This window comes from Podarcis pityusensis, assembly GCF_964106645.2.
Source record: "Podarcis pityusensis genome assembly, chromosome: 2".
NCBI lineage: Eukaryota > Metazoa > Chordata > Lepidosauria > Squamata > Lacertidae > Podarcis > Podarcis pityusensis.
Window position 1 is genome coordinate 67,233,467 of NC_138029.1, and position 27,177 is coordinate 67,260,643.

Consider the following 27,177-nt stretch of genomic DNA (forward strand, 5'->3'; position numbering starts at 1 on the left):
AGGGGGCAGGCAGGTGTGGAGGACGACCTGGTCCTGAATGGGGTAATTGTGCCCCTGAAGTATCAGGTGTACAGGCTGGAAGTCATTTTGGACTCAAAGCTGTCCATGGAGGATCAATTATGTGTCCCAGACAGCTGTCTACCAGCTCCATGTGGTATGCAGGCTGAGACCCTGCCTGCCCGCAGACTGTCTCACCAGTGTAGTACATGCTCTAGTTATCTTCCACTTGGACTACTGCAATGCGCTCTACATGGGGCTACCTTTGAAGGTGACCCAGAAACTACAGTTAATCCAGAATGTGGCAGCTAGACTGGTGACTGGGAGTGGCCACCAAGACCATATAACACCGGTTCTGAAAGACCTACATTGGCTCCCAGTACGTTTCCGAGTACAATTCAAAGTGTTGGTGCTGACCTTTTAAGCCCTAAAGGGCCTCAGCCCAGTATACCTGAAGGAGCATCTCCACCCTCATCCTTCTGCCCAGACACTGAGGTCCAGCTCTGAGGTCCTTCTGGCGGTTCCCTCACTGCGAGATGTGAGGTTACAGGGAATCAGGCAGAGGGCCTTCTCAGTAGTGGTGCCCACCCTGTAGAACGCCCTTCCATCAGATGTCGAGGAAATAAACAACTACAGTATCTGACTTTTAGAAGACATCTGAAGCAGCCCTGTTTAGGAAAGTTTTTCATGTTTGATGTTTATTATGTTTTTAATGTTCTGTTGGAAGCCGCCCAGAGTGGCTGGGGAGGCCCGGCCAGATGGGCGGGGTATAAGTAATAAATTATTGTTATTATATATATAGTCATTAACATTAAACAATGATCCTGACTGTGTTGCAAAAATATGTTATTATAATTTCCATTTTTCCGGTGTGGCTGATGAAGGTTCCTGATGTAAACGATGGGTGTTAATATAAGAAATAAGTTACCACTCTATGCATTGAATTTTATCTGTCTTTGCTTTTTCATTAATAAATCTGTGGTACCAAGTTATTTCTTCCATCAGCATAATAGTCCAGATACCATGTGGGCAATGCAGTGTTGGCCAGTGTCTTACATGATACCACCTATGGTTGAAGAGAGTCAATTCACAAATTGGGAATTCCCAAATAAAACTGCTAATCAACAAAAGACAGGAAATAATCTTTATTTATTTTCAGGGTTTTGCCATGTTTGTGTGTGTGTGATTTAGAAGGACACACATAGTAAAGGACACATAATAGTAAAATCTGAAAACTCCTGGTCTCCAGGAAATGGAAAGCTCGTGTGGAATATAAAACTCAAACTGATATATCAAAGTAGTACTTTGAGTGCCCTCTAGTGAGCCACTGGAAAAATTAGAACATAGTTTTCCCTCTGATCTGCAGATAACAATAAATGACTAATCTGTATTAAGTTGTATATCTGAGTTGTCCCTCTTGTTTCATTCCCCCCCTTTTTTATAAAAAAGCTAAAGTTTTATTTTGCAAGAAAGTTTAAAAATTATGGGCAACGAAAAGGAGGAGCACACATAACGATGTAAGCAGATCAATAATTAAGGGGGAAAGGAAACTTACTAATTACAGCTTGTGGTGGTACAATACAACAGATTATATCAATCTTATGGAGGCTGTGACTGTACTCAGGGATATCAGCCAAGACTATGACCATGTGAATTGCATTGCCAACCCTCTGATTTCAATCAGAATACCCAATGAAAGATGTTATCCCAGTACTTGACCCCAAGGACTGGAAAACTGGTCCATCATGTGGGGAAAGATTCCATGTAGTAAAGTTTTCAGCAGCAGTCACATGGCTGCTTGTTGTCCTTCTTTTAATTGAGAGAACCTCACTTGCATGATATACATAGAAGACTAAGAAGTTGTATCTGTGCCTTTAAGTGATGGATGGCCAATTAAACAGACAGTAGGCGACTGTGGCGTGGTTCTTCAGAAGGAGAAACTGGTTATGGCATCCTTTTCCAACTTGATGCCCTCCAGATATTTTGCATGGCAAATTTCATCATCCCTAACCACTGGCCACGCTGTCTGGGCTGATGGGAGTTGTAGGTCAAACCATCTAGGGGACATCAGGGTGGGAAAGGCTGGGTTATGGCACAGAGTCAGGCTTCCAATTCTGGTCTGTTTCTCTTACACAGCATACTAGAGGGAAACACATATCAAAGCACAGTGGTATGCATATGTACTGTAATAAAGTTGCAGTGTCTCACGCTGTAGAAAAACATGTGAAGTTCTCCCCAAAATGTCTGGTCACCAGTGAATCTGGACATACTCGTTGTTTTACTGATATCTTTTTGATAGCCAGTCTGCTCCGAGTAACACTTCTTGGTGTAGTTGTCAACACAATCCAAACTGTGTATATTATTCTTATTCTAATCCATCTCATAAATATTTTCTGGTGCACGGACACCAGTCTCCATAACATGTCGAATTCCTCCAGTGGCTGAGCTTGAGATTGCCACCTGACTGGAAAGAGCAAACAAATATAAATCACGTTTGGGCTAAATGAAATATGTGAAGTCATAGCAAATATACTATTGTTAAAGTAACAAGTTTGATCATTCAACAAATCTTAGTATTCCCCAGTTTTTGGAGTCTACCCGCTAGGTTATTCTGACCTAGGACCTGGCTCCCGTGTATTGTTATGAAGCTGTTCAGCTATTTAGTTCTTGCAGGAGGGGCCCTTTTGAGGATACTGCCATCTGCAGAGGCCCACTTGACAGTCACGCACAAGAGCTCTTTCTCCTTATCGCTATCATATTCTAGAACGTGCTCCCCTCAGAGTTACGATTGGCCCCTTTTCCTTGTTTTTAGAAAAGGTATCAAGACACCTCTTTTTAATTTGGCCTTTTAAATATTTTTGTTGTGTTGTTGTTTGTACTGCTTTCATTGATTTTAACGTTTTTATTTCTGCGAGTAAAGCAACAACACTTGCAATAAGCTACCTGACCCCGTGAGGGGGAGACCATGATAGAAAGAAAGACAGCCAGTTCTTCCTCACTTCCTTCTTTTTTAGTAACTATTCGTTGATAAAGTAGATCACTTCCTTTCAGGCTTTAGTTCCTTTCTGATTCTTCTCCAAGCTAGGGGTACTGTCTTGGTGACATGTAATACCTTTACTCAGAATGGCTTTGGCTCCCCTAAGTTTGCTGTGAGGCATCTTGATGCTGTTATGAACATGCGCTGCAGCATCCAGGGGTCTATGTCACCTCCCTGCCAGCTCCTTGCTTTAAAAAAAATTCGGAAGAAGTGTCCCTCTCCGATGTAATAATCCCATTACAAATCATACATAAACTGAAACAATCTGGGCCCAATTAAGGATAACCTGAGGAAGACTTGTTTTCTGAAACCATCAAAATTGTACCTTATCAACATCTCTAGAAATAACTCAGGACCAAACAAAATGGACAAATTACGGTCATATGTTTTCTAGTGCTGAACTGAAAGTTACCAAGTGAGAATTCGTGGCTCGAATTTTAAAATCTGGGGGACAAAACATATCCACAGCTTTGTGTTTTGCTGCAGCCACCACCAGTTTTGTGGCAACACCATTCTCCCTCTCCCTAAAATAATTACTCTGCAAATGCCATAGCATTGTTCTCAAGGATGTACTGAAAGATAGAAATGGTCACCAGAAATAACTCAATATACCCAGTGGGGTGTTTCGGGTTTTCTTTTTTTTACCTTTTCTTTAAACAGCAGACCATTACTTCATTTCATAATCTGCTTTTGAAATTCCCCTCATTTTGAAAATTGGTATTCAGGCCTACCCTTCTGTCTGCTTCTCATAACTAGCCCCATGTGGCCTTGGGGGTGCTGCTGTTTGACACACATGGAAGTATTTGCATGCTTTAAATCCAGGCCTATAAACATCCTAATATAACCCATGGTGTTACCTATATATTTCCAATGAATGTGAATATGTAGCACTCGTGCTGAACTCTCCAACTGTAATATTACTTCACTTTGTACCAGAACAATTGCAAGTTGTAGAATTACTATAGCATCTACTCTTCTTAGCATTAAACTAGAAACAGACTTGAATAGTAATTACCTTATAGAATTACTCATCTTCTGCTTCTTGTGTAAATACCCTGTGGGATATTTTTAAAAAGCATAAATAATATAAAAGGCAGTTGCTTTCATTAGATTAAGAGTGAGATTAATATAGAGGAACTACCAAACAGTACTTCCTGATATTACTGCCCTCCAGAAAGTCTGTCCTATTTTCATATTTGTATGCAGCAAGTAAATCATCCTGATTTTGCTAGTAAGGCATTACCTGAATATGTTTGCACTTTCATTGTTCCAAAATCCATTTTGATGAAAATAGGGCAATAGACAACCTGGTTACTATGGCAAGGTGACTATTGTCTCTCTTCTCTACTCCGCAGTATTGGCATAATGAATTACAGTAATTGGCAATGAATACAGTTTGTGTTTATCGGTATTAAAAAATGTTAATTATTAACTATATATGGTTGTTTGTAAAAGATGCTATGCTTTTAGTGAATAACAACAAAAACCAAGGATTGGTGGCTGCTATAACATCAGTGGACTGGACTTATTAAAAGCCAGATGTGCCAACTTGAATAAAATATTGTGGAGGTCAGTAAGCCCCACCCTACATAGCTGCTCACATGATGTGGCACACACATACCATTTGAATAGCAATGCCCATCAACTTTGGGGCCCCCCGGCCCCCTCAAATATTTAACTGGGTTGCCAAAGACTCCTCAGCCCCTAGGATTTGGCTCCTATGCTAGAGGCATTGAAAGTTGTAAATTGACAGGTGTTGCATGCAGTGTTGGCATGAAAAGCTTTGTTTTTATAGTAGGACAGGAATGCAGAACGTGTGGTCTTCCACATGTTGCTGGAATTCAGCTCCCATGAGCCCCAGTCAGCATGACCAGTAGTCAGGGATGATGAGAGCTGTAATCCACAAATTTAGCAACTCTGTGCATAGTTTACAAAATTCATTAACAATAATGTCCAACATTTCAACAATTTATAATACATGGTACCTCGGTTTACAAACTTAATCTGTTCCGGAAGTCCATTCTTAAACCAAAGCTGTTCTTAAACCGAGGTGCACTTTCCCTAATGAGGCCTCCCGCCACCAGTGCCCTTCCACCTTTCGGCTTCTGTTCGTAGACTGAGGTAAAGTTCACAAACCGGAACACTAATTCCGGTTTTGCGGAGTTCTTATACTGAATAGTTCGTAAACAGGGCTGTTCTTAAACCGAGGTACCACTGTACATGAAACCTTAACAATATATACAATGCCAAAATAATAACCACATGCACAACTCAATATCTCAAAGCCAAACAGTCCAAATATTTCTGAAATACGTCCATGAGAACTACTCTCTATATGTGTACTTGTGCTGGTGCAAACCAACGAAGGGATGTAGGATACTCCAGAACAGATTTAAAGGGCACATGAGGGCAGAGGCGTGGTGTCATGGGCCAGGGAGGCCATGGCCCTGGGCACACACCTGACTGTGCTCCCACAACAGGCATGGAGTCCTGCTGGCAGGCGAGTCTGACTAGTGGGCAGGTGGATAGAGGCAACGGGCAAGTAACCTGTTGAAGGCGGGCTCTGTTCATCCTCCACAAGCACCCCCCTGGTGCGTGTCCCCACCCCAGCTACCCAGTCTACCAGGAGGTGCAATACTTGCCCCATCCCGGGAGCTGGCAAACCCATGCTACGCCACTGCATGAAAGGAGGGGAGGCAGAAAGACCCATTGTGCTAGTGGTGATCCTTACACCATTGGGACCTTGACATAGCGCTGCATTGAATACAATCCTTTAGTCCCACAAATATTGACTAATAATGATACTGCATCTCTTCCAGCACTAGCCCTGAGAGATTCTGTCTTCCCTCCCTCATTTGCCAATGTTGAAAAATATATAGCGAAATTCTGCAAAACTACAGGAATACTTACACTTAAGTGTCAGCATTGCCACAATGAGCAATAATACTACTGCACATGTTCCAGTGCCAATATATAGGACTGCCCTTGAAGGTTCTTCTTTTCTTTTCTCTCTTTTTAGTGTGGTAAAATGTACAGAAATATTCTGCCAAAAAATATATACAGAAATGACCTCACTGAGTAGAAACTGAAAAGTGCAATACAAACACTTATGTCCAGCTATAACAGATTACCTTTCAAACAAGTTACTTATACAGAAATGGAATTAATAGGGTAATTTAGATGAGGTGAGCTAATCTGCTAGGAGTGTTATAGTACTGAAAATTATGCTTGTGCTCATGAAATCTGATGAGATACAGTACTTTTCCATGTATAAGACGAGGGTTTTTTTCTTTTCAAATGATCTCCAAACTGGAGGGGAGGGGGTCGTCTTATACATGGTTAGTGCAGAATTGGCACGGGGGATTGGTCGTTTTCGGGAGCAGGAGGTTGTCAGTGGCGTTTGGGTGGGTCATTGGTGGCTGCGGCAAGCACTGCTTTCAATTTGCTGCAGTGGTGGCAATGGGGTGTGTGATTTGGTGGGTTTTTTGAGTTGCACTGCTTGTTATGCAATTCCCCCCCCCCAAAAAAAGCTCAACAACTCTGGGCAAGCTCCCCCCATTTTCTTAAATTTGAGGCATCTTATACACGGGGGCGTGTTATACACAGAGAAATACGGTAAATTATTATCATAAAGGAAAAATGTCTGTTTTATATATCCATCTATGTGCACAGTACTTTGCAAAGCAGAAAATGACACTTTCAATCTGAGAACAAACACAGGGAAAGACAGCAGGTGGAGGATGGAGGCAAGATAAAACAAGAAAGAATATAAATTTAGTTATACTTAAGCTTAATAGAGTAGAGCATGGGGGAGAGTAAGAGAATCTGCCAAAGGCTTCATGTAAGAGGAAAAGAAGAAGTCATTTATTTAGGGTTCACTCACCAAAAATGATGGATAGCAATAACAAGAAAGAACAATATTTAACACAGATAAGTTCTGGAAGGACATTTTGTACCTATAAGTTATGTAACATTTCCGTCAATCTGCAAAGAGACCATGCAGATACTTACATCCTGTGGGGATTGTGTGCTGGACATCCATCTTGGTTCCAAAGCAAAGTAAGTTTCAGTGAAGTGTATAGTAGCTGGACAAAGCAAAGATAAAGCGGCATACTCATTCATACAACCTGGATTCACAGTGTTGGTGCTGACCTTTAAAGCCCTAAATGGCCTCAGCCCAGTATACCTGAAGGAGAGTCTCCACCCCCATCGTTCAGCTCGGACACTGAGGTCCAGCGCCGAGGGCCTTCTGGCGGTTTCTTCACTGCGAGAAGCGAGGTTACAGGGAACCAGGCAGAGCGCCTTCTCGGCAGTGGTGCCCAGCCTGTGGAATGCCCTCCAGTCAGATGTCAAGGAAATAAACAACTATCTGACTTTTAGAAGACATCTGAAGGCAGCCCTGTTTAGGGAAGTTTTTCATGTTTGATGTTTTATTGTATTTTTAATATTCTATTGGGAGCCACTAGATGGGTGGGGTACAAATAAATAATTATAATTATAGCTGTCTTTGTCTTTGAATACATAAATGGATGCTTCTGGATGAGGAGTCCCATGTTATATGCATAGATAAGAAAACCTAGTTTTGTCAGTTTAAAATGGGAGTTAAGCACACTCACTATTTCTTCTAATTTATTCTTTCTTCTTTTCTTTCAGAGTTACAGTCAACACTTCATTTCATTTCACTCCATGCTTCACTAGACTTGAGACTAACCAATGGAGACTAACAAATTCACAATCCATTTATATACGCATACCTGGTACTCTAGCTGAAGTTGGACTCCAGTTCCCTGATTAAGAAAAAGAATAGACAAGTCAGTTGCACCATACCATATTCAGCAAAAATGTAAGTCTTTGCTATGTTACAGGGGTGGTGAACCTCTTTGAGCTCAACTACCTGATTTGTACCTGTCCAACTTTCCAACGGCCAAAGTTCTTACAGGTGTGTCCTGTTTGGAAGAAATTGTCTCACAGACCATTTGACAGGACCTGGCAGGTCTATTTAGTTTGCAGGCTTAAGGTTCCATACTACTGCTATATTAGCTTTGGGTACAAGCCCCAAAAGCATTAGATACAATGGAATATATTTAGTACTTTTTGGACTTGTGCCTGAAGCTGATATAATAAAGAATCGTGTGAACATCTACTGGTCATTGAGGTTTACCAAACTATGGATGGCTGTGCAGAAGTTGCATTCACACATATACTTTGGACTTGCCCAGTGGTCTCTTCCTTTTAGCAGGAGATCAACTGCTGTCTCATTTTTAGTTTTACTTTTCATTCCAGCAGAGGTCAGCTATGACCAAGTCCTCTGATCATGAACCAAATTCCTGCTGCACCTTTTATATTTCAGCATGTCATATGGCCTGAAAATCTGAGCCATCAACTTGTTGGATTGAAGTCTTGGACTATTTCTAAGAATATGAGAATATAACAGCAGAAACCCTCTCTTCCTCCCTCCCTTTAGTTGTGAGTGTAAATACAGATGTATATTGTGTGTGAAGGAAATGTGATTATTGGGTATTTATGAAGGATTTAAGGGCATAATGACAAAAGAACTGCTTTGCTGCAGTAAACCAAAAGCCCATCGATTTCTATTTAGCTATTGATACCCATCCTCTGCAAATATGCATAATCATTTTTTTGATGCTTCCCATGTTTGGCGGGGGGAATAGACATATGATTTATTGGGATTGCTAGCCTTCATAACAGAAGCTCTACATTTTTTGTAAAAAGTTTTTTCAAGACCCTTTAACATTTTGCCAAACTTAAAAAATATGCTACAAATATTATCTTAGGTAGTGACAAACTGGCATATGCCTGGTGGAAGCATTCTGCTCACCTTTCTCAATCACAACTTCAATGTTATGTTTCAGATCGTTGAACCAGCCACTTATGTCCACACGACAACAGTATGTTCCCGAATCTTCTTCTGTTACGTTCACAATTGTCAGAGACACATCTCCTTGATGAACATCTCCCAGTAGATAATACTTGCTATCCTTCTTATATATTGATTTCCATTCGTTGGTATGGAAAATTTGACTGGAACACCAAGATAGAGGGCAACTTCCTCGCCCCCAGCATATGGTTCTGATCCCATTTTCCACAGTAGAATAATGACAGGGTAAAGTGATGTTCTGGCCCACTTTTCCCTGTATTGTAGACGCAGAAACTGATGTCAACAAGCATGTAGGGGAAGACACTACAGTTACAAAAAAGGAAAGAAAAAAAGAATGGAATTATGACAAACTGTGGGAACAACACTGTATTTGTAAAAAGATTTCCATCTCAGCAACTTTCCTAAAGCCTAATATTATGCTGACTTTGTAATTTGAAAATATTCTTCCCAGGCATATATTCCAACACCTCGGCTCAGTCTCTTGAGTTGAAGCCAAGAAAATGAAGAGCAAACACACCCAAACTATGCTGAACAATAATATGGGTGCTCAAACATGAAGTATATTTCTCCATGACAAAATGTGTAGTCATTTATGGGGGGGCGGATTCATAGGGCTGTATCCAATGGAGTCCATTCAATATCAGAAAGCTCTCTGAGCTAATAGAACCATAGAAGAATGGAGAAGGAATGTGATTTTTGAATGGGGGACCTTTGGAACATTGTGGAAGATGGTGGGGTTGCAGGGAAGAGGGTGAGTTATAGGCTCCCTGTTCTGCTGAGAAACCTTTGCTGGATCAAAGAGCTTTCCACCAGCAGAGGAATACCATTGGATGCAACTTGTAAATGCTAATTTTTCAATAGCACTCATCACTTATGCACTTCAGTGGAAGTTTCTGAAATGTTTGGTAAATTCTTTAGCAAGCAACAAAAAATAACTGATAGATATTCTTATTAAACCAATCAGTTTAGAGCAGTGGTTCCCAAATAGGGGTCCGGGGACCCCTGAGGGTCCACGGAACACACCCAGGGGACTTGCTTATCTTGTTATTTGCATGATGAAAGCCTTCCACGGATCATCCCGCCTCTGCTCATGACCAGTGCCTGCTTGCTGGCCAGGGAAAAACTTGTGAAAGAGTTGCTGGGTGCCAAGTGAGCTGGGATTGAGCAAAAACCTCTGACACAGTTTCTTAGGGCTTTTGCGACTGGAGGGGGCAGGGGAGAGGAGAGCAAATGGTTTGCTCCACGGGGCGGATTGACATGCCTATCATTTTTTTTTTTAAGTAAGGGTTCCCTTCCCCCTTCCCCTTGCTCTCTACTTTTAACTAAAAATAAGTTCTAATTTCTTCCAAGGTCTATCAAGTTTAGAGGACTCTCCCACTGCTTGTGGGTAGGGTTTTCAGTGAATCTTGCCTTTGACTTTGGGATTAATGTCTCGGTTTGGAAGTCCAACAGGGAAAATAGCTAAGCAAATTGCCACTATATATATATATATATATATATATATATATATATATATTGCAACAAAATAGCATTTTGTTTTCTTGTTTTCTGAGTGGCTACATTTGGGAGGCTGAGTGGCTATGTGGCTACATTTGGGAGTGGGAGGAAACAGATGTAGGGCAGAAACCAAATAAATTAAAAAGTTGGTTGTTTCTATTGGGTAATAAGCAAGAATAAAAACCTCACTCCAAATAAGTACTGTATTTAACTAATTAATCTATTTCAGCCAGGGATGAAATGGGCACAGAAGGACTGTATTATAAATTACTACTACTGCTGCTATTACTACTACCACCACCAAAATTACAAAATTCCATCTGTTTTCTACTCAGTCTTCACCAATACTTTATCAAGCCCTGACCAAGCCTTCACCTATGTCTTGAAGATGCAAGATCCCTCAGATTGCAGAACCTTATGCTACAAAGTTTTGCTAAAATGCACCATCTCAGATTACAAGTAAGGAATAGCATATAAAAAGCCTTCTGCATATAGAGTACTTGCAAGTTCTATACACAGTTCCTTTTTTAAAATTCAGTTGCAGTGTAGCAATGGAGAACTTTTCCTACTGTCTGGGGATAAGCAATAGCTCAGGGTAGAGCACCTGCTTTGCGCATGCCCTGGCACCTCTGGGTAGGACCGGCAGAGATCCTTATCAGACAACCTGGAGAGCTACTGCCAGTCACTGTAGAAATAATACTGAGCCAAATGGATCAGTGGTCTGACTCAATAGTTTTTCTGACAGATACAAAATTTCATGTGATCAGTTGAACAACTTTCTGTGGTTGTGTATGGTAGCCTACTTAGCAGACATTTTCACATACTTCAGCACTCTCAACACAAGCCTTCAAGGTGATGTGAATATTTTTTTATGTTGAAGATAAGACTGCAGCAGTGATTTAAAAATAATGATTATGGGCAAGCTGAGTATAAGGTGGTAGCCTCACTAATATCCCAACACTGGAGACATTTCTGCGGGCCAGTGACATAGAATTGATGCCATAAGTAAAACATTACATCCCTGAGCACATGCGTGATTAGCGACCAGCATCAGATATTACTTCCCTGCATAAAATCCTGAGCACTCATGTGTAAGGAATCCTTTTGAATGTGGTGATGTACAACTATCTGCAGAAGAGGAAGATGTACCTGTTGATGTGACTTGTGATGGTTCATTGAAATCATTTTTAAAAGAATGTAGACTGGACCAATTCTGGGTGAAGGTTTTTGCTGATTATAAGACGTTAAGTGAAAAAGCTTTGAGACATCTAGTTCCCTTTTGTTCCACATATCACTGTGAACAAACATTTTCAACATTTTGTTATATGAAGAACAAGCATAGAAATTGACTTGCTGCTGAACCAGACTGAATGATAAAAGTAGGAAATATTGAACCAGATGTGGAAAGGATTGTTTGGGACTAAATGAGGCATGATTTCTCCCATCACATTTAGCTTTAGTGTGAGAAAAAGAAAAGAAAAATATGTTCTCTACCAGAAACAAAAGAGCATTTGCGCTGGTGGGAAGCCCCTTGGCGGTTAAGGACTGTGGTCAGATTTCACAGGAACAGAATATATTTTCTTTCAAATGCTGAAGTCTGTATGCTGATAGCATGTGACTCATATCCTCACAGCTCTTGCTGACGCTGTTGAGTAGACCCCCGTGTTTCAAATCATACAAATTGATACTGTGCGGGGATATCATAGCATATTGTAGCACAGAACCAGGTGTTCTGGAAACCTAGGGTGCATGTGAGGTTTATAGTTTTCACATGGTTATCACAAGGATCTGTTCCAGTTAGGTGAACATGCATTACATGTAGTCAGCCTCAATAACATCTTAATATGTCACATGGTTGATGCTGACTGTTAGGAAAAGAACGTAGTATTAGTGCCTAAGCTCTTGAAATCATATACCATATGCAAACAACAGCAGCATGTTAACTTTCTCTCATTCCTGCATCTTCATCCCTAAGCATGTTTACTCAGAGACAAGTCAATTTAGGTATATATCTGGTATTACAGCCTTAAAATGTTAGAAATCACAATCATTTGCCAGATGTCTGGTCTTGAATTAAAGAGAATTAAATATTTACATACTGAACAATTACACTGTACAAGTCTAAAACAATGATTTCCCAGAAGTGCAACTCCACAATTTATAATTTTGTTAATGTTTGATTACCTGTAAACACCACCAACAGAATTCGTTCCAGGGGAAACATGGTGTAGGCTTAGATGGCAGCAGAGGGTGGCTTTGTTCCTACTGCAAGCGGAGATTTAACAGAATGCTCATTTCACAACCAAGCTTCTGACTTCTCTAATTTCTGATCTACATCATGTGTGACCTAAGTCACAGCACTCAGTAGCAGGCTTTCTTTCTTTCCCCCACCCTGTGGTTAGTTCACATCTCACTGGGCCACCCAATGCTGGTGTTTGGTAAATACTGTGGACATCTTGGTTAAAAGGCAACAGACTTCCACAGCAATGACAAAATGCTTTGCTCAGGACATCAGAGGATGGGATTTGTTCTGTACAGTACTCCCATAATCTTCAGAAATTGCCTATAAGATTTAAATGTGAAGATAAAGGCTTTCTCATTATACTGTTCTACACCATCTTTTTTATTGCAAAGTGTGGCTGGAAAGTTATGTGTAGACAGGGAATTAGCATTCAGGCTAGGATTCAACTATTACAGGGTCTTGATGTTGTTCAAATTAATGGCTTGCTAAAGCAACTAATAGATTAGAATTAATCTAGCGCATGCACATTCACTGTGTCTTTAAAGAGAAAGAGAAGCAACCAAGCCTCCCTCCCCATTTCCAGGGGTGGAGGACATGGTGGTGTGGCAGTGCTTATCTGGAGAGCTGAATCACTGATTACTGGGAAGGAGTGGGTGAGGTCAGTGCAGTTCAAATGCTCCAGCAGAAGCACCAGATTGGGTCTGCCGGTGTGTTTGCATTGCACTAACCTCCTTGTGTTAAGCAGCAGTGACACTACTGTTTGAAGGTCAGGTAAGCACCACTGTGAGCAGCTGTCTGCTGTTGACTATTTTGTGCCTTAATCTTGCCAACATCTTGAGTTTTATAATACATGCAGCTGCATCAACTTCAAATGATAAAATTCAGAAAAACTGCACCCCCAGAGGGTATTATTTGTGGATTTTATGACACCCACTAGGTGGTATTCAACTAAATTTTATTCAGAGTAGAGCCATTTAAATGAATGGAACTAACTTAGTCGTGTTGATTAATTTCAATAAGGTCTCCTCTAAGTAAAAGTTGAACACCACCCATGGAGTTGGCTCCAGGCTAAGTTAATTGAGCTTAAGTTCCAATCACTTAAATGAGGCAAGTTAGTCATTATTTTAATATAAGTCCCATTGAAATCAATGGGATTTAATTTTGGTCACTACTAGCAACCAAAGTCGTGGCACTTTAGTGCATGTGCACAATAAAATCCAATGCACAATAAATGTTGATTTCTGAACATGGTGAATGCCTTAAAGAACTCCAAAGCCTTATTTTGACTGACTACTGGGGTTTGCATGAACAACCATAAATAAATACTGCACTCAATTCAGACAATATTGAGAGGATAGCTAATGAAGATATGCTTTTCTCAGCTAAACAGCACCACCAATTTTTATTAGTGCACAACAATGCACTAATGATTTAGTTTCAGATTAATATAAATTGTTTATAGCAATGCCACCAGCAATAGATCCCTCCCCAACCCCCCAGGAGACAGCCCCTGTTAAAATCCATATATTCAATAAATAATGAATGCAATGTACTGAATAATATATTGGTAATTTCAGCATAATAATTGCTTTTCTTAACCAAGGAGAAACGAAAAAGTAGCATCTTACTTTGTAAAGGTAAAGGGACCCCTGACCATTAGGTCCAGTCGTGGCCAACTCTGGGGTTGCGGCGCTCATCTTGCTTTATTGGCCACGGGAGCCGGTGTACAGCTTCCGAACTACCAGTGCACGGAAACGCTGTTTACCTTCCCGCCAGAGTGGTACCTACTTGCACTTTGACGTGCTTTCAAACTGCTAGGTTGGCAGCAGGGACCGAGCAATGGGAGCTCACCCCGTCGCAGGGATTCGAACCGCCGACCTTCTGATCAGCAAGTCCTAGACTCTGTGGTTTAACCCACAGCGCCACCTGTGTCCCTATCTTACTTTGTAAGAAAATAGCAATTCATCTCATTATTCCTTCAACCCAATAAAAAGTTTAACCCATACCCAGTGCACAAACCTAGTGTGGACAGTCACAAGCCAGCCCTCGCAAAACAGCCCTGTACCATTGCTGTCTGTTTCAGTCTAGCTTTTTGAGCCTGCTGAAACCACATCCTGTATGAAACAGAAAAAAGGAACCTGTCCATTGCTGATTTCAAGAATAGACTGGTGTTTATATTCATGCTGATTCAACCCTTGACATTTTCCCTAGCCAAGACATACATAATTATTTATTTACTGATTAAATACATTTTATTTGTTTGTTTTAAATTTGTATTTTGCCCTTCATTCCAAAGTGCAAATATATCACATAGGACACTGGGTTGAGGAACCCATGGCCCTCTTAGTTTTTGGATTCCCACTTATCTCACTCTTAGCCAAGATTCATAGCTCTTCCTTCTATAATTTTGCTTTTAATTTGGTTGATACCTGTCCTAAGGCCACATGGGTGTGTGGGAATTAAATACAAAACAATAACACCCAGAGATGGTGGACAAAGGAGGCATGGCAGTTCAGCTAACTGTGGTCCAGACCAGTGGCTTTGAAGCTAATGCTCCATCATCACTTTATTTTGTTCCTTTTTATATATATAGAAAAGGAGTCCTTTTAAATGTTCCCACTTTCTCAGGAGCTTATGAAGAGCCTGTTTAACAGCAGGCATGCAGGAAGTTGACTGGGGATGCAGTCTCCCCCAAGCTAACTGGCCTCCCCTGCCTTGAGGGGAGACATGAAAACTATGCATGTTAATTTGTTTTATTTAGTTAGTTTTCAAAATCGTCATCTCCTAATCACACGGAAGGGGTTTTCTTTAATTTCCTACAGTTATAGTCATGGTTTTCGATCCCAGAATGCAGTGAGTGTGAAGCAACTGTGTCAGGACGAGTGTGAAGAAGCACAGAATTTGTCACCAGGCCCTCTACCCACTGGCAAAAGCAATTGTTGGCCAAGAAACTATCTCCGGGAGACACTTAGTACAGTGGTACCTTGGCTTACAGTCGCTTCAGGTTACAGACTCCGCTAACCCAGAAATAGTACCTTGGGTTAAGAGCTTTCCTTCAGGATAAGAACAGAAATTTGTAGAGAACTATCTCTACAAATAAATCTAGATCTACTTAAATTATTTCATCTCATTTGCTATGGCCGGGCATCACTAAAAGTGCACTGCAATATTAGCATCAAGCACACAACTCTGAACACCAGGGACCATCTAGGAAGGATCATTACATTCAACAGATATACAGTGGTACCTCCGGTTACATATGCTTCAGGTTACATATGCTTCAGGTTACAGACTCAGCTAACCCAGAAATAGTACCTCGGGTTAAGAACTTTGCTTCAGGATGAGAACAGAAATTGTGCTCTGGCGGCACGGCAGCAGCAGGAGGCCCCATTAGCTAAAGTGGTGCTTCAGGTTACGAACAGTTTCAGGTTAAGTACGGACCTCTGGAACAAATTAAGTACTTAACCCGAGGTACCACTGTAAAAGACATTCTAAGAATGACCATGCTTTTCAGCTGTTTCCTGAAGAAAAGGAAGAGAACTACTAGTTTACTCATGTCCCTAATGCATGATATGACTAAATACATTCTTTATGAAGGCAGCAACATAGCATGCCGTGGCAAAATCACAACTAAGATATTTCTTCATTTTTTTAAAAAAAAGGGGGTAGAATAATATTGTACTTATGAGGAAAATAATCATAATTTTCAAGTTAGGTGCTGCCCTCTTTTGCCAACTCACAGGAAAAACACTGCAAGTATGATTGAACCCTTAATGTCACAAGAATGACAACTAAAAAAAACCTGCCATACACAGTGAAGTTAGTAGAAATGTTTAATACATGCACACTCCTGTTTCATTCCTGAGGCAAAGAAACAATGTTTCATAAAATCATGAGGATTCAAATTAGAACACATTGATCCAAAGAATCTAATTTAAAGAGGGGAAAATACATAGGAAGTCCATTGGCAGGAGAGCCAGTAGCCATTGTGTGGAAGTGGGACTCTAGGTGCTGATTTTCATGCAGAACCCCCCCTCCCTGCAGTACCAACATTGGGTTGCTATCCATTTTGGGCTGGTGGTTCTACTTCTAAGTTTCCACCTCCACTCTTATCTTTCCTGAATTGTATCCATGGCAGCACTGAACTATCCAATATTCTAAAAACAAAAAACCTCTTGACCTACTGCTGCTTTTATCAGCACTGCTGCTCTAGTGTATTGGGGGACCCACTGGAACAGCACTATAATGGAATCTTGTGTCATGATCGTAGGGCCCATCATGCACGATGCAACATTTAGTGACAAACAGAAGTATTTTTAGAAGTACATTCATCTCAACAGACAGGAAACATTTAGGTATTTATTCGTGTGTGTGTGTGTTTTTAAAAAAGGTTGTGTTAAACCAAAAGCAGTTACTTCGATTCATGAACTAAAATTCAGAAAGGAAATTCTTGGATGCCTTTTTGCTTATATATGGCATAACATTGTTTGCAGCAGTCTAGCAATATTCAGTCTTTTACTCTGACTGAAACAAAGAACCACCAGAGTACAGAATTTTCCCCACACAATCAGGAAATGAGTTATCAGCGGAATCTAGGCAGTAATAAATGACAAAAGTGATGCTTTCCAGAATAAAGCCATCTATCGGTTTTACTTTTATTTAAAGCCAAGTAGACAAAAACATAGTGCACACTGAAATACTATAAAAATAAATCAGAGTTTATTGTCTCTTACAGACCATGTTTCATGATTGCTCATTAAGTATCACTATCAAAAGGCAGCATAGAAGAAAATCTCAAACTCTACTGAACTCTTCAGCATCAGTTTCATTTTCACTCCCAATAACTTTCATTAACTCAAAATAAGTCTCCAAAGAGTCTTTATGTCATTTCATCAATTATGCTACACATGTTTGCATCTTTATCCAAAACCTGATCCTTCTTGAGGTTAGAGCTTGCTCTCTGCTGGTCATTCTGTCCAATGCAACTGAGACTGTCTTCATGGTCCAAAGGCTCAGTTTTTATCCTCATCCCTCCATCTGAGTGAGGTAAGTCATCTGGCAGAGAGGCCAAGCAGTTCTGGATCATTTCAACAACTCGTTCTAAATGCTTCTGGAACCTCTCTGCAGTTTCCAAACGCTGACGTTTCTGCACTTCCATCATGACTCTCAATGTCTCTCTGGCTTGGTGGGGTCGATATTCATTTATAAGATGATGCACATGAACAAAAAGCAGTTTTAAGTCTTCCAGTTTCTCCTCTCGTTTTATGCTGCCTGGACTCCTTATCAATATATCCAAAAGGTCCAAGAAGTTGATCAGGATAGACATGTTGAGTTTCCTCAGTTCTTTCTTATGGTCAAACTGCATGGGATGTAATCGCTCAATGCCTTGGCTTTCCAATGGTCGAATAATTAGTTCATCACACTGAAACTGGTTTCCAAACATCATGTAGCTATCTTTAATTGGTGGCGGTGGCTTCGGGGTGATACCTTTACGGATATTTTCATCTGTATATTCTTTAATATATTGCATTGGAGGTGCAGGGAGGGCACTCACTTGCTGAGGTTCACCCATTGTGGAAGATCAAATCACTAAAATAATGAACAATTATTTAGAATGTTAGTTTTAGAGCAAAAAAACCAACAACCCTACTATATTTTAATACCAGTAATTAGAGAGAAAAGTATTTATAAACTAGAAGAGAATGGTTTGTTTAATTTTTTCTTTTCCTTTTAGGCCTGCTATGGGAGAAAATTTACTAAGAAAAATATTTACTAGCTACTTCAGGCTTCCTCAACCTCGGCCCTCCAGATGTTTGGAGACTGCAATTCCCATCATCCCTGACCACTGGTTCTGCTAGCCTGGAATCATAGGAGTTGTAAGCCAAAAACATCTGGAGGGCCGAGGTTGAGGAAGCCTGAGCTACTTAGTTGGGCTCCTTTGAATGTTTCACAACAAACATTACTGAGAATTTAAAATAAAATGAAATATTGACAGAAATGGTAATTTGTGCTACATTTAACAAGGCAACTATTCAACAATATTTCAGAAACAGAACTCATTTCAGAAAGCACCTTAAATTACATGGACACCACAGCTTGCATTACATAAATCCATGTATTTTGCAACCGTGCTGTGAATTTAGAGTGCAATCTTACATACACACTTACTCAGAAGTATTATTATTTATTTAGTAAACTTATCAGTCACTTTTTCTTGCCAAAGACAACTCAAAACAAAAGCCCACAAAGTGACATTAAAACGAAACAAAAATACATTAAAATATTACATTAAAAATACATTATAGCCCCACCCCATGCTAAGAGGCCACAGACAGAAGCCAAAGGCTTCTTTAAAGAGGAAAGGTTTTGCTTGGTGCCTAAAGATATATGGGACTTAATGGGATTTACTCCCAGGTAAATATTTAAATAGCATGGTTTCCAACTCACGGATCAGGGAGCAACACACGGTCACCTCACTTACTTTTTCCTGATCCAAAATAATTCCTCCCAGTAACAAACACTACTATTATTATTTATTAAATTGATATACTTCATCCAAGTACTACAAAGCAGTTTATGGTATAAAAACAAATCTTGGCTGTGAGTTCTGGAAGAGCTGTTCCCTTCCTTCCTGGCCTGAGAGGGTGGAGCCCTGTCTGACTGCACCTACAAAAGCTGAGGTTTCTGAACAGACCATTGTGTTGGGCTAATTTTTAGGGGCTTTGGTTAATATAATTTTTTGCACATTTAAATATTTCATGACTTAATGCAGAAATTGTTCTTTGGTTGTGGTCTTTTTGATATGTTTTAATTTATTTACAGCTACTTCCACTATGTTTGCGATTATGTACACCAGGCATCCCCAAACTCAGCCCTCCAGCTGTTTTGGGACTACAACTCCCACCTTCCCTAGCGAACAGGGCCAGTGGTCAGGGATGATGGAAATTGTAGTGCCAGAACAGCTGGAGGACCGAGTTTGGGGATGCCTGATGTACACCTTTTCTTGCTGTAAGCCGCCTTGAGCATGGTTTCAACCATGGAAAGGCAGCATACAAATAAAATGACGACAAAAATATGTAACATCGTAACAAACATCAGAATCACACACACAAAATTTGAACGCCCATATTTTTATTAGCCAAAGGCCTGGAAGGAGAGGAATGTTTTCGCCTGGCGCCTAAAGATAACCCGACTCGACTTCTCTGGACTGTAAGGATTTAATGTATTTTTTATATAACGTATTTTTAATATAATGCATTTTTTAAGTGTAATATGGGCGGCTAAGTCGACCTTAGTGCGTTTTCACTGTCGTGAAAGGGAAAAAAAGTATCTTCTGAAGATCCCTTCCAGCTCAAGTTTAGATTCTCACCCTGTGGCGAAACGAACCAGGTGGGCGAACATTTTTAGAGAGAGGGGCAGACAAGAGCTTTTGAAACGGCGGGCAAATGGCGGTTCAAAATCAAAATGAACCCCGCCGCCCCCGCAACATCTCCCCCCCACTTTAGGAGTCCTGGGCCTACCTGGTTCTGCAGGCACAAATCGACGCAACTCACCTGGTCTCCCTTCGCAGCTGCCGCCTCCGTTCCTGCTTCGCTTCCCTCCGCTTCTTCCCTCCCCGCAACTACCGGCACAGAGCCACTTCCGGCTTCCTGCCTCCCTATTGGCTTACGCGTCGGGACGACAGGCAGGGGCAAAGGCAGTGGGTAGGGGACGGAGGGCGGGAGCAACAGCCATAGACTTAACCGCGGGCGGAGTGAAAGAGTTGCTTTCTGATTGGCTGCTCTTGATATCCAACGGGGTTTCGCCATCCTCTTTGCCATAGATATTAGAACGCGGAGCCTCCTAGACTGGCCATTCTTCCACGTACAGGACTTCCTGGTTACTTTGTGATTCTGGTCTCATCATTGAAGGGGTGAGATCGCAAGAGAAGCTCAGAGGAGACCATGCCAAAAATGTGATTCACCAGCATTTGTCCCACAGCTGAGATTAGATGGCGCTGCACGTTTTCGCTGCAGCACAAAAACCAAAGACAGCATTCGTCTTCTGTAGGAAACGTCTTACATTGCTGATACTGCTGCTTCTGCAATTTCTTACTTTCCCGTCACTATGAGATCCCAGGGTGGGCTACATCAATTTAAAATACTAAATTAAAACAATTAAAAACAAATTACGATCTCATGAATAGAATGCCTTCTAATATATGCTTTTGGGGGTAAAAAAATAAAGGTGGTCCTGAAATAGAAGTGCTCTGTGTGTGTGCCAGCACAAAATGGCTGCCTTTGGCAAAAGGAGGGGGAAAGTGGCAATACAGTACAGAGTATTCGTAAGCACTGACACAAAAATACCCTGGCAATTGTCAAAGCTCAGGGTAAAGAGGTGTGTCTTCAACACAAGCTTCAGAAATCTGTGGAGAGGGAATTTCACAATTTTGAAACTGCCACAGAGAATGCTCTCTGCCATGCCCACCAAAAGAGCTCCCTTTGCTGATCATAACACCAGAGTGGGTCTGTGGGCTTTCACATATCTGGGGCCCATGCGCTATCGGGTTTCCACTGGTCCACACTGGTTTTGCATAATAGTCCTTGGAACAAAACAGAACAGGAGTAGGGAAACTTCTCCAGCCTAATAAGAAGCTCAAGCAGCCCAAGGGCAGAGCCAAATATGTCCCAGGGGCCAGGTGGGCAGGCTCCATAGGGCCACATCGGACCCATGGTCTGGACATTCCCCATCCCTTCTATAGAAGGTAAGAATATTCTCTTTCTAACACAATGCAAAGGAGCTTGGAATTTGGATACATCATGTATAAACCAACTGTTGTGTATTGAGTCAAAGGATTTTATATCTGTATTATTATTGTCTGTATTTGCATTAGGGTAAAGTAACTGCCTTTTGGTTCCAGAGGGTACAGCTACTATTGGTTCATTTAAGCTGCTGTATTTGGATCCTCTGTCTTATTGGTTCCCTCCAAAAGGCAGGACTGTGATTGCCTGATATTGTTCCCTCCAAAATGTATCCTTTCTTGCTAGTTCCCTGTCCCTATAAATGTAGCTTTCCTCTCCCCAGTCTTCAGTCTTGTGCTTTAATAAAGAAGTGTTACTAGAGAACTGTCTCCAGCATGTTATATCAGGAGAGCTGAAATCACAAACCCCACGTCACAACACCAACAGCGTAATAAAAGCAGAGTCATGTCTCAGGATGTTCAGCACCAGGAGAATATCTACAGCCAAATGTTTACAAGTGAAGAATTCATTCTGGTAGGTGATATTGTCTTATGTTAATATAAGATACAGCACTTAAATTACACTTGTCTTTGTGTTATGCCTCTCTTAGGCAGTAGGGAGCAGCAGTGATATTGTCTTGAAAGGAATACATACATTGTCTTTATTATTTTGGTTGCGTGAAATTCTTATATGGAAAGCTCTGAAAAAGTGAAAATACTTTTTGGAATAAAAAAATGGTGCAAACCTCAATGGAGGTGTATTTTTAATGTTCTTTGTACTTGTTATTTTGTGCCTGATGAGGCAAACAGCACTCTCTGCAAGTGATTTAGGTGTGAGAAATAACAAAGGAAGGGATAAAAAAACCTCATTCAGGATTCTGCTTCTCAGAGCAAATTAGTAACACCCTTTGGCTGCTTTGAAATAAAAGTAGAGTGGTGTTGTGCTCATGTACTGTGTGTGGGCTTCCCGTGGTTATCTGGTCAGCCACTGTGTGAACTAGATGGACTTTGGTTTGATCTAACGAGGGCTCATTGTATGTACTTATTAACAGTTCAATTCAATACATTTCTGCTCAGAAGTAAAGACCATTGAATTCAATTGAACTTATTCCTAGGAAATTTTGTATAGTATTATAGCCCTAATTACAAATCTCCCATGTCATGTAATTTTTAAATTTAATTGTTTCATCATTGCAGTGCATATATATATATATATATATATATATATAATCTAAAAACAGACACATATTCTCACAGGTGATTTCACGGTTGCCAGGAACAGTATCTTTCAGTTATCAAATGTCTGATGAACAGAAATATTTTTAAATTCCTCCTGAAGTTAATAATGAGGGAGAGAGATGCTCCTCACCTGGGCAGGCATCCTATGAATGGGGAACCACTTCCAAGAAGGCCCTGTCATGGGTCAGTGCCATAATCCAGTGATAAAATACAATATGCAATAAGGGTACCTATATATAAAACATAATCAGCAATAAGATGATGATGATGATTTATATACAGCCATAATGGCTTCTATGCAGTTTACAAGCAAAAATCCATTTAAAATACGTAATAACTATACATATGAAAAAAATCAATCAAAACATTTAAAAAATGTATTTCAAATAAAATAACATAAACATAGAACAATAGCAATAATGCTTTAGAACTGGCTATATATCTGTTTTGACCTTTTTCAAATATGTCCCATTTAGTCTTAAGCTCTTGGGAAAGGTTTTCTAAACAATCTTCTTTGGGGAGATATTGAGAAGTTAGGTCATACCTGATACAATAAATTAATAAATCTCAGATGACAGCAAGACATGCAAGTTTAAAGGGCTTTCTGTGGAAACATCAGACCTATCAGTTACTTAAATAGCAGATGTGGACTTCATCAGTCCTAATGTTCGTGCTTTACACATTCATTCCTTTATTATTATTGTGTTTATTAGGTAAATTGTAAGCGACTGTCCCTTGGCTTTTTTTTTAATCCGGTGCCTGATTTACCTTTCCATTTTCTTTTTCTTATTCATTCCCACCTCCCTTTCTGTTGTTGTTGTTTAGTCGTTTAGTCGTGTCCGACTCTTCGTGATCCCATGGACCAGAGCACGCCAGGCACTTCTGTCTTCCACTGTCTCCCGCAGTTTGGTCAGACTCATGTTTGTAGCTTTGAGAACACTGTTCAACCATCTCATCCTCTGTCGTCTCCTTCTTCTTGTGCCCTCCATCTTTCCCAACATCAGGGTCTTTTCCAGGGAGTCTTCTCTTCTCATGAGGTGGCCAAAGTATTGGAGCCTCAGCTTCAGGATCTGTCCTTCCAGTGAGCTCTCAGGGCTGATTTCCTTAAGAATGGATGCGTTTGATCTTCTTGCAGTCCATGGGACTCTCAAGAGTCTCCTCCAGCACCATAATTCAAAAGCATCAATTCTTCGGCGATCAGCCTTCTTTATGGTCCAGCTCTCACTTCCATACATCACTACTGGGAAAACCATGGCTTAACTATATGGACCTTTGTTGGCAAGGTGATGTCTCTGCTTTTTAAGATGCTGTCTAGGTTTGCCATCGCCTTTCTCCCAAGGAGCAGGCGTCTTTTAATTTCGTGACTGCTGTCACCATCTGCAGTGATCATGGAGCCCAAAAAAGTAAAATCTCTCACTGCCTCCATTTCTTCCCCTTCTATTTGCCAGGAGGTGATGGGGCCAGTGGCCATGATCTTCGTTTTTTTGATGTTGAGCTTCAGACCATATTTTGCACTCTCCTTTCTCACCCTCATTAAAAGGTTATTTAATTCCTCCTCACTTTCTGCCATCAAGGTTGTGTCATCTGCATATCTGAGGTTGTTGATATTTCTTCCGGCAATCTTAATTCCGGCTTGGGATTCATCCAGCCCAGCCTTTCGCATAATGAATTCTGCATATAAGTTAAATAAGCACGGAGACAATATACAGCCTTGCCGTACACCTTTCCCAATTTTGAACCAATCAGTTGTTCCATATCCAGTTCTAACTGTACCTTCTTGTCCCACATAGAGATTTCTCAGGAGGCAGATGAGGTGATCAGGCACTCCCATTTCTTTAAGAACTTGCCATAGTTTGCTGTGGTTGACACAGTCAAAGGCTTTTGCATAGTCAATGAAGCAAAAGTAGATGTCTTTCTGGAACTCTCTAGCTTTCTCCATAATCCAGCACATGTTTGCAATTTGGTCTCTGGTTCCTCTGCCTCTTCGAAATCCAGCTTGCACTTCTGGGAGTTCTCGGTCCACATGCTGCTTGAGCCTTCCTTGTAGAATTTTAAGCATAACCTTGCTAGCATGTGAAATGAGTGCAATTGTGCGGTAGTTGGAGCATTCTTTGGCACTGCCCTTCTTTGGGATTGGGATGTAGACTGATCTCCAATCCTCTGGCCACTGCTGAGTTTTCCAAACTTGCTGGCATATTGAGTGTAGCACCTTAGCAGCAGCATCTTTTAAAATTTTAAGTAGTTCAGTTGGAATACCATCACTTCCACTGGCCTTGTTATTTGCAGTGCTTTCTAAGGCCCATTTGACTTCATTCTCCAGGATGTCTGGCTCAAGGTCAGCAACCACACTACCTGGGGTGTACGAGCCATCCATATCTTTCTGGTATAATTCCTCTGTGTATTCTTGCCACCTCTTCTTGATGTCTTCTGCTTCTGTTAGGTCCTTACCACTTTTGTCCTTTATTATGGTAATCTTTGTACGAAATGTCCCTTTCATATCTCCAATTTTCTTGAACAGATCTCTGGTTCTTCCCATTCTGTTGTTTTCCTCTATTTCTTTGCATTGCTTGTTTAAGAAGGCCTTCTTGTCTCTCCTTGCTATTTTTTGGAAATCTGCATTCAATTTCCTGTATCTTTCACTATCTCCCTCGCATTTTGCTTGCCTTCTCTCCTCCGCTATTTGTAAGGCCTCGTTGGACAGCCACTTTGCTTTCTTGCATTTCCTTTTCATTGGGATGGTTTTCGTTGCTGCCTCCTGTATAATGTTGCGAGCCTCCATCCATAGTTCTTCAGGCACTCTGCCCACCAAATCTAAATCCTTAAACCTGTTCCTCACTTCCACTGTGTATTCATAAGGGATTTGACTTAGATTGTATCTTACCGGCCCAGTGGTTTTTCCTACTTTCTTCAGTTTAAGCTTGAATTTTGCTATAAGAAGCTGATGATCTGAGCCACAGTCCGCTCCAGGTCTTGTTTTTGCTGACTGTATAGAGTTTCTCCATCTTTGGCTGCAGAGAATCTGATTTCGATGCTGCCCATCTGGTGATGTCCATGTGTAGAGTCGTCTCTTGTGTTGTTGGAAAAGAGTGTTTGTGATGACCAGCTTGTTCTCTTGGCAGAACTCTATTAGCCTTTGCCCTGCTTCGTTTTGAACTCCAAGGCCAAACTTGCCAGTTGTTCCTTTTATCTCTTGACTCCCTACTTTAGCATTCCAATCCCCTATAATGAGAAGAACATCCTTCTTTGGTGTCAATTCTATAAGGTGTTGTAAGTCTTCATAGAATTGGTCAATTTCAGTTTCTTCAGCACCAGTGGTTGGTGCATAAACCTCCCTTTCTATGAGCATATAAAATAATATAGTGTGCACTTTTCAGGTGACAGTGTATGAAAGGATGTGGTTATGGTTTTTACATCAGAAAGGAAGCTAGCTGAGCAGCACTGCCTGAATGACAGATGGAAAGATAAGCACCTACGCTGCTTTTTGCATCCACTTTTGTGAAAGACAACAGTGTCTATCACATGAATTCTCTTTCCCAGGCTTATGGGCTCTGGTATTGGGGCAGGTGCCTTTCCATCCTGGAAGGACCCCCATTACTTGATGAACAATGAATAACGGTGTTCTTCTTGAAGAAGAGCTGATCAAAAAGTCCCAGCAAAAGAGAAGGACTTCTCCCTCCAATTTTAAAGTACGATTCTTCGTTTTGACAAAATCAAGGCTGGCGTATTTTGAGCATCGTCTTGGGGTATGTGTGTTGTCTCCTATATCTTTTTCAGAGCATCTTATCAAAGGATAATGAAGGGGTAGGGAGAAACTGAGTGAATGAGGTAATCTGGGGCTAGCTTATGCGATAGTGGCTTTCCCAGCGATTGTGTTTGCTTTATGTTTGAGCAAAATTGTCCTATGTGTAAACCATGCATTCTTATTTTATTTTAGGGTTCTGAATAAAGATACGATAGTGCTTGTTCCTTTCCAGGCGAACTGTTTCAAGGCATTCACAACTGATTTAAAAAGCATTGTTTGCCGCATTGTATGCCATTGTAAGTTTATAGACGCCAAGAAGGCGGACAGCTTGATGTAGATACGAGAATGTTGATTCTCAGTGGTTTGAGGGTTCTAGAGCAGCCTTTTAACTGCAAGCTGAAACGTTTATCAGGGCCTTTTATCTTCTGTGGCTTTGAAAAAACGGAAATGGAGCCAAGTCCTGCAGAGCCATAAGGACACCAGTCTTACTTACACACAAAACACAAACACTACCCCATCATTTAAGTATCACCCAGATCTGTTCCTTGAACACCACACAAAGTCTCATTGTCCAGACAGAACTATTGTTTCGGGAATTAGGATGTCCTTGGAAAGAATTGATATGGCTTGCTAAAATACCACAGTGGGACTAAGTAACAGCTAGCCTGTAGTTACAGCTTCTGCTATTGGGGGTCCCATTGGTCACCCCCTGCCCCTGCATGGCTTTTGTCATCTGCTAAAAAGCTGCTTGCTTTCTAAGGAGTTTGCTGATCATTGTTGCAGTTTATTGAAATCTAATGGTTGT

General features: G+C 40.9%; 3 protein-coding genes across 6 annotated transcripts in view; 1 reads left to right on the forward strand and 2 right to left on the reverse strand.

The window, feature by feature from the left end:
* Nucleotides 1-1,127: 1,127 nt before the first annotated feature.
* HAVCR2 (hepatitis A virus cellular receptor 2) lies at nucleotides 1,128-12,919 on the reverse strand. 2 transcript variants are annotated; one of them, XM_080988935.1, is made up of 7 exons: nucleotides 12,615-12,914; nucleotides 8,874-9,236; nucleotides 7,789-7,821; nucleotides 7,046-7,119; nucleotides 5,945-6,077; nucleotides 4,050-4,089; nucleotides 2,233-2,461 (listed from the first exon to the last, which is right to left on the reverse strand). In XM_080988935.1, the coding sequence occupies exons 1-7, from the start codon at nucleotides 12,652-12,654 to the stop codon at nucleotides 2,368-2,370; spliced, it is 777 nt and encodes a 258-aa protein (XP_080845061.1). In that variant the 5' UTR covers nucleotides 12,655-12,914; the 3' UTR covers nucleotides 2,233-2,367. The 2 variants fall into 2 exon arrangements, with proteins under 2 accessions (XP_080845060.1, XP_080845061.1); XM_080988934.1 differs by lacking the exon at nucleotides 4,050-4,089 and having other exon boundaries at nucleotides 1,128-2,461; nucleotides 12,615-12,919.
* A 4,450-nt stretch (nucleotides 12,920-17,369) lies between these two features.
* On the reverse strand, nucleotides 17,370-20,371 carry MED7 (mediator complex subunit 7). 2 transcript variants are annotated; one of them, XM_080995505.1, is made up of 2 exons: nucleotides 20,226-20,371; nucleotides 17,370-18,261 (listed from the first exon to the last, which is right to left on the reverse strand). In XM_080995505.1, exon 2 carries the CDS (start codon nucleotides 18,242-18,244, stop codon nucleotides 17,552-17,554), a length of 693 nt encoding a protein of 230 aa, XP_080851631.1. In that variant the 5' UTR covers nucleotides 18,245-18,261; nucleotides 20,226-20,371; the 3' UTR covers nucleotides 17,370-17,551. The 2 variants fall into 2 exon arrangements, with proteins under 2 accessions (XP_080851631.1, XP_080851632.1); XM_080995506.1 differs by having other exon boundaries at nucleotides 20,193-20,322.
* Nucleotides 20,372-21,837: 1,466 nt separating this feature from the next.
* ITK (IL2 inducible T cell kinase) overlaps nucleotides 21,838-27,177 on the forward strand; it is a 34,559-nt gene continuing 29,219 nt past the window's right edge. The window contains exon 1 of one of the 2 annotated variants that reach the window (XM_080995504.1): nucleotides 21,838-21,926. In XM_080995504.1, coding sequence (XP_080851630.1) covers nucleotides 21,858-21,926 — 69 coding nt within the window. In that variant the 5' untranslated portion in view covers nucleotides 21,838-21,857. Of the gene's footprint in view, nucleotides 21,927-26,107; nucleotides 26,374-27,177 lie in introns of those variants that run through there. The other variant, XM_080995503.1, reaches the window with a different exon arrangement.

Bases quoted from the DNA above. Each gene is read 5' to 3' on its own strand.
- HAVCR2 (XM_080988934.1), bottom strand. From the start codon at position 12,654: ATGTTTCCCCTGGAACGAATTCTGTTGGTGGTGTTTACAG. The intron at 6,078-7,045 runs GTAAGTATCTGC...ATTTTTTGGCAG, and splicing joins GCACACAATCCCCACAGGAT to AATATTTCTGTACATTTTAC. The intron at 2,462-5,944 runs GTAAGTATTCCT...TGCTCTTTCCAG, and splicing joins GGCAATGCTGACACTTAAGT to TCAGGTGGCAATCTCAAGCT.
- MED7 (XM_080995505.1), bottom strand. From the start codon at position 18,244: ATGGGTGAACCTCAGCAAGTGAGTGCCCTCCCTGCACCTCCAATGCAA.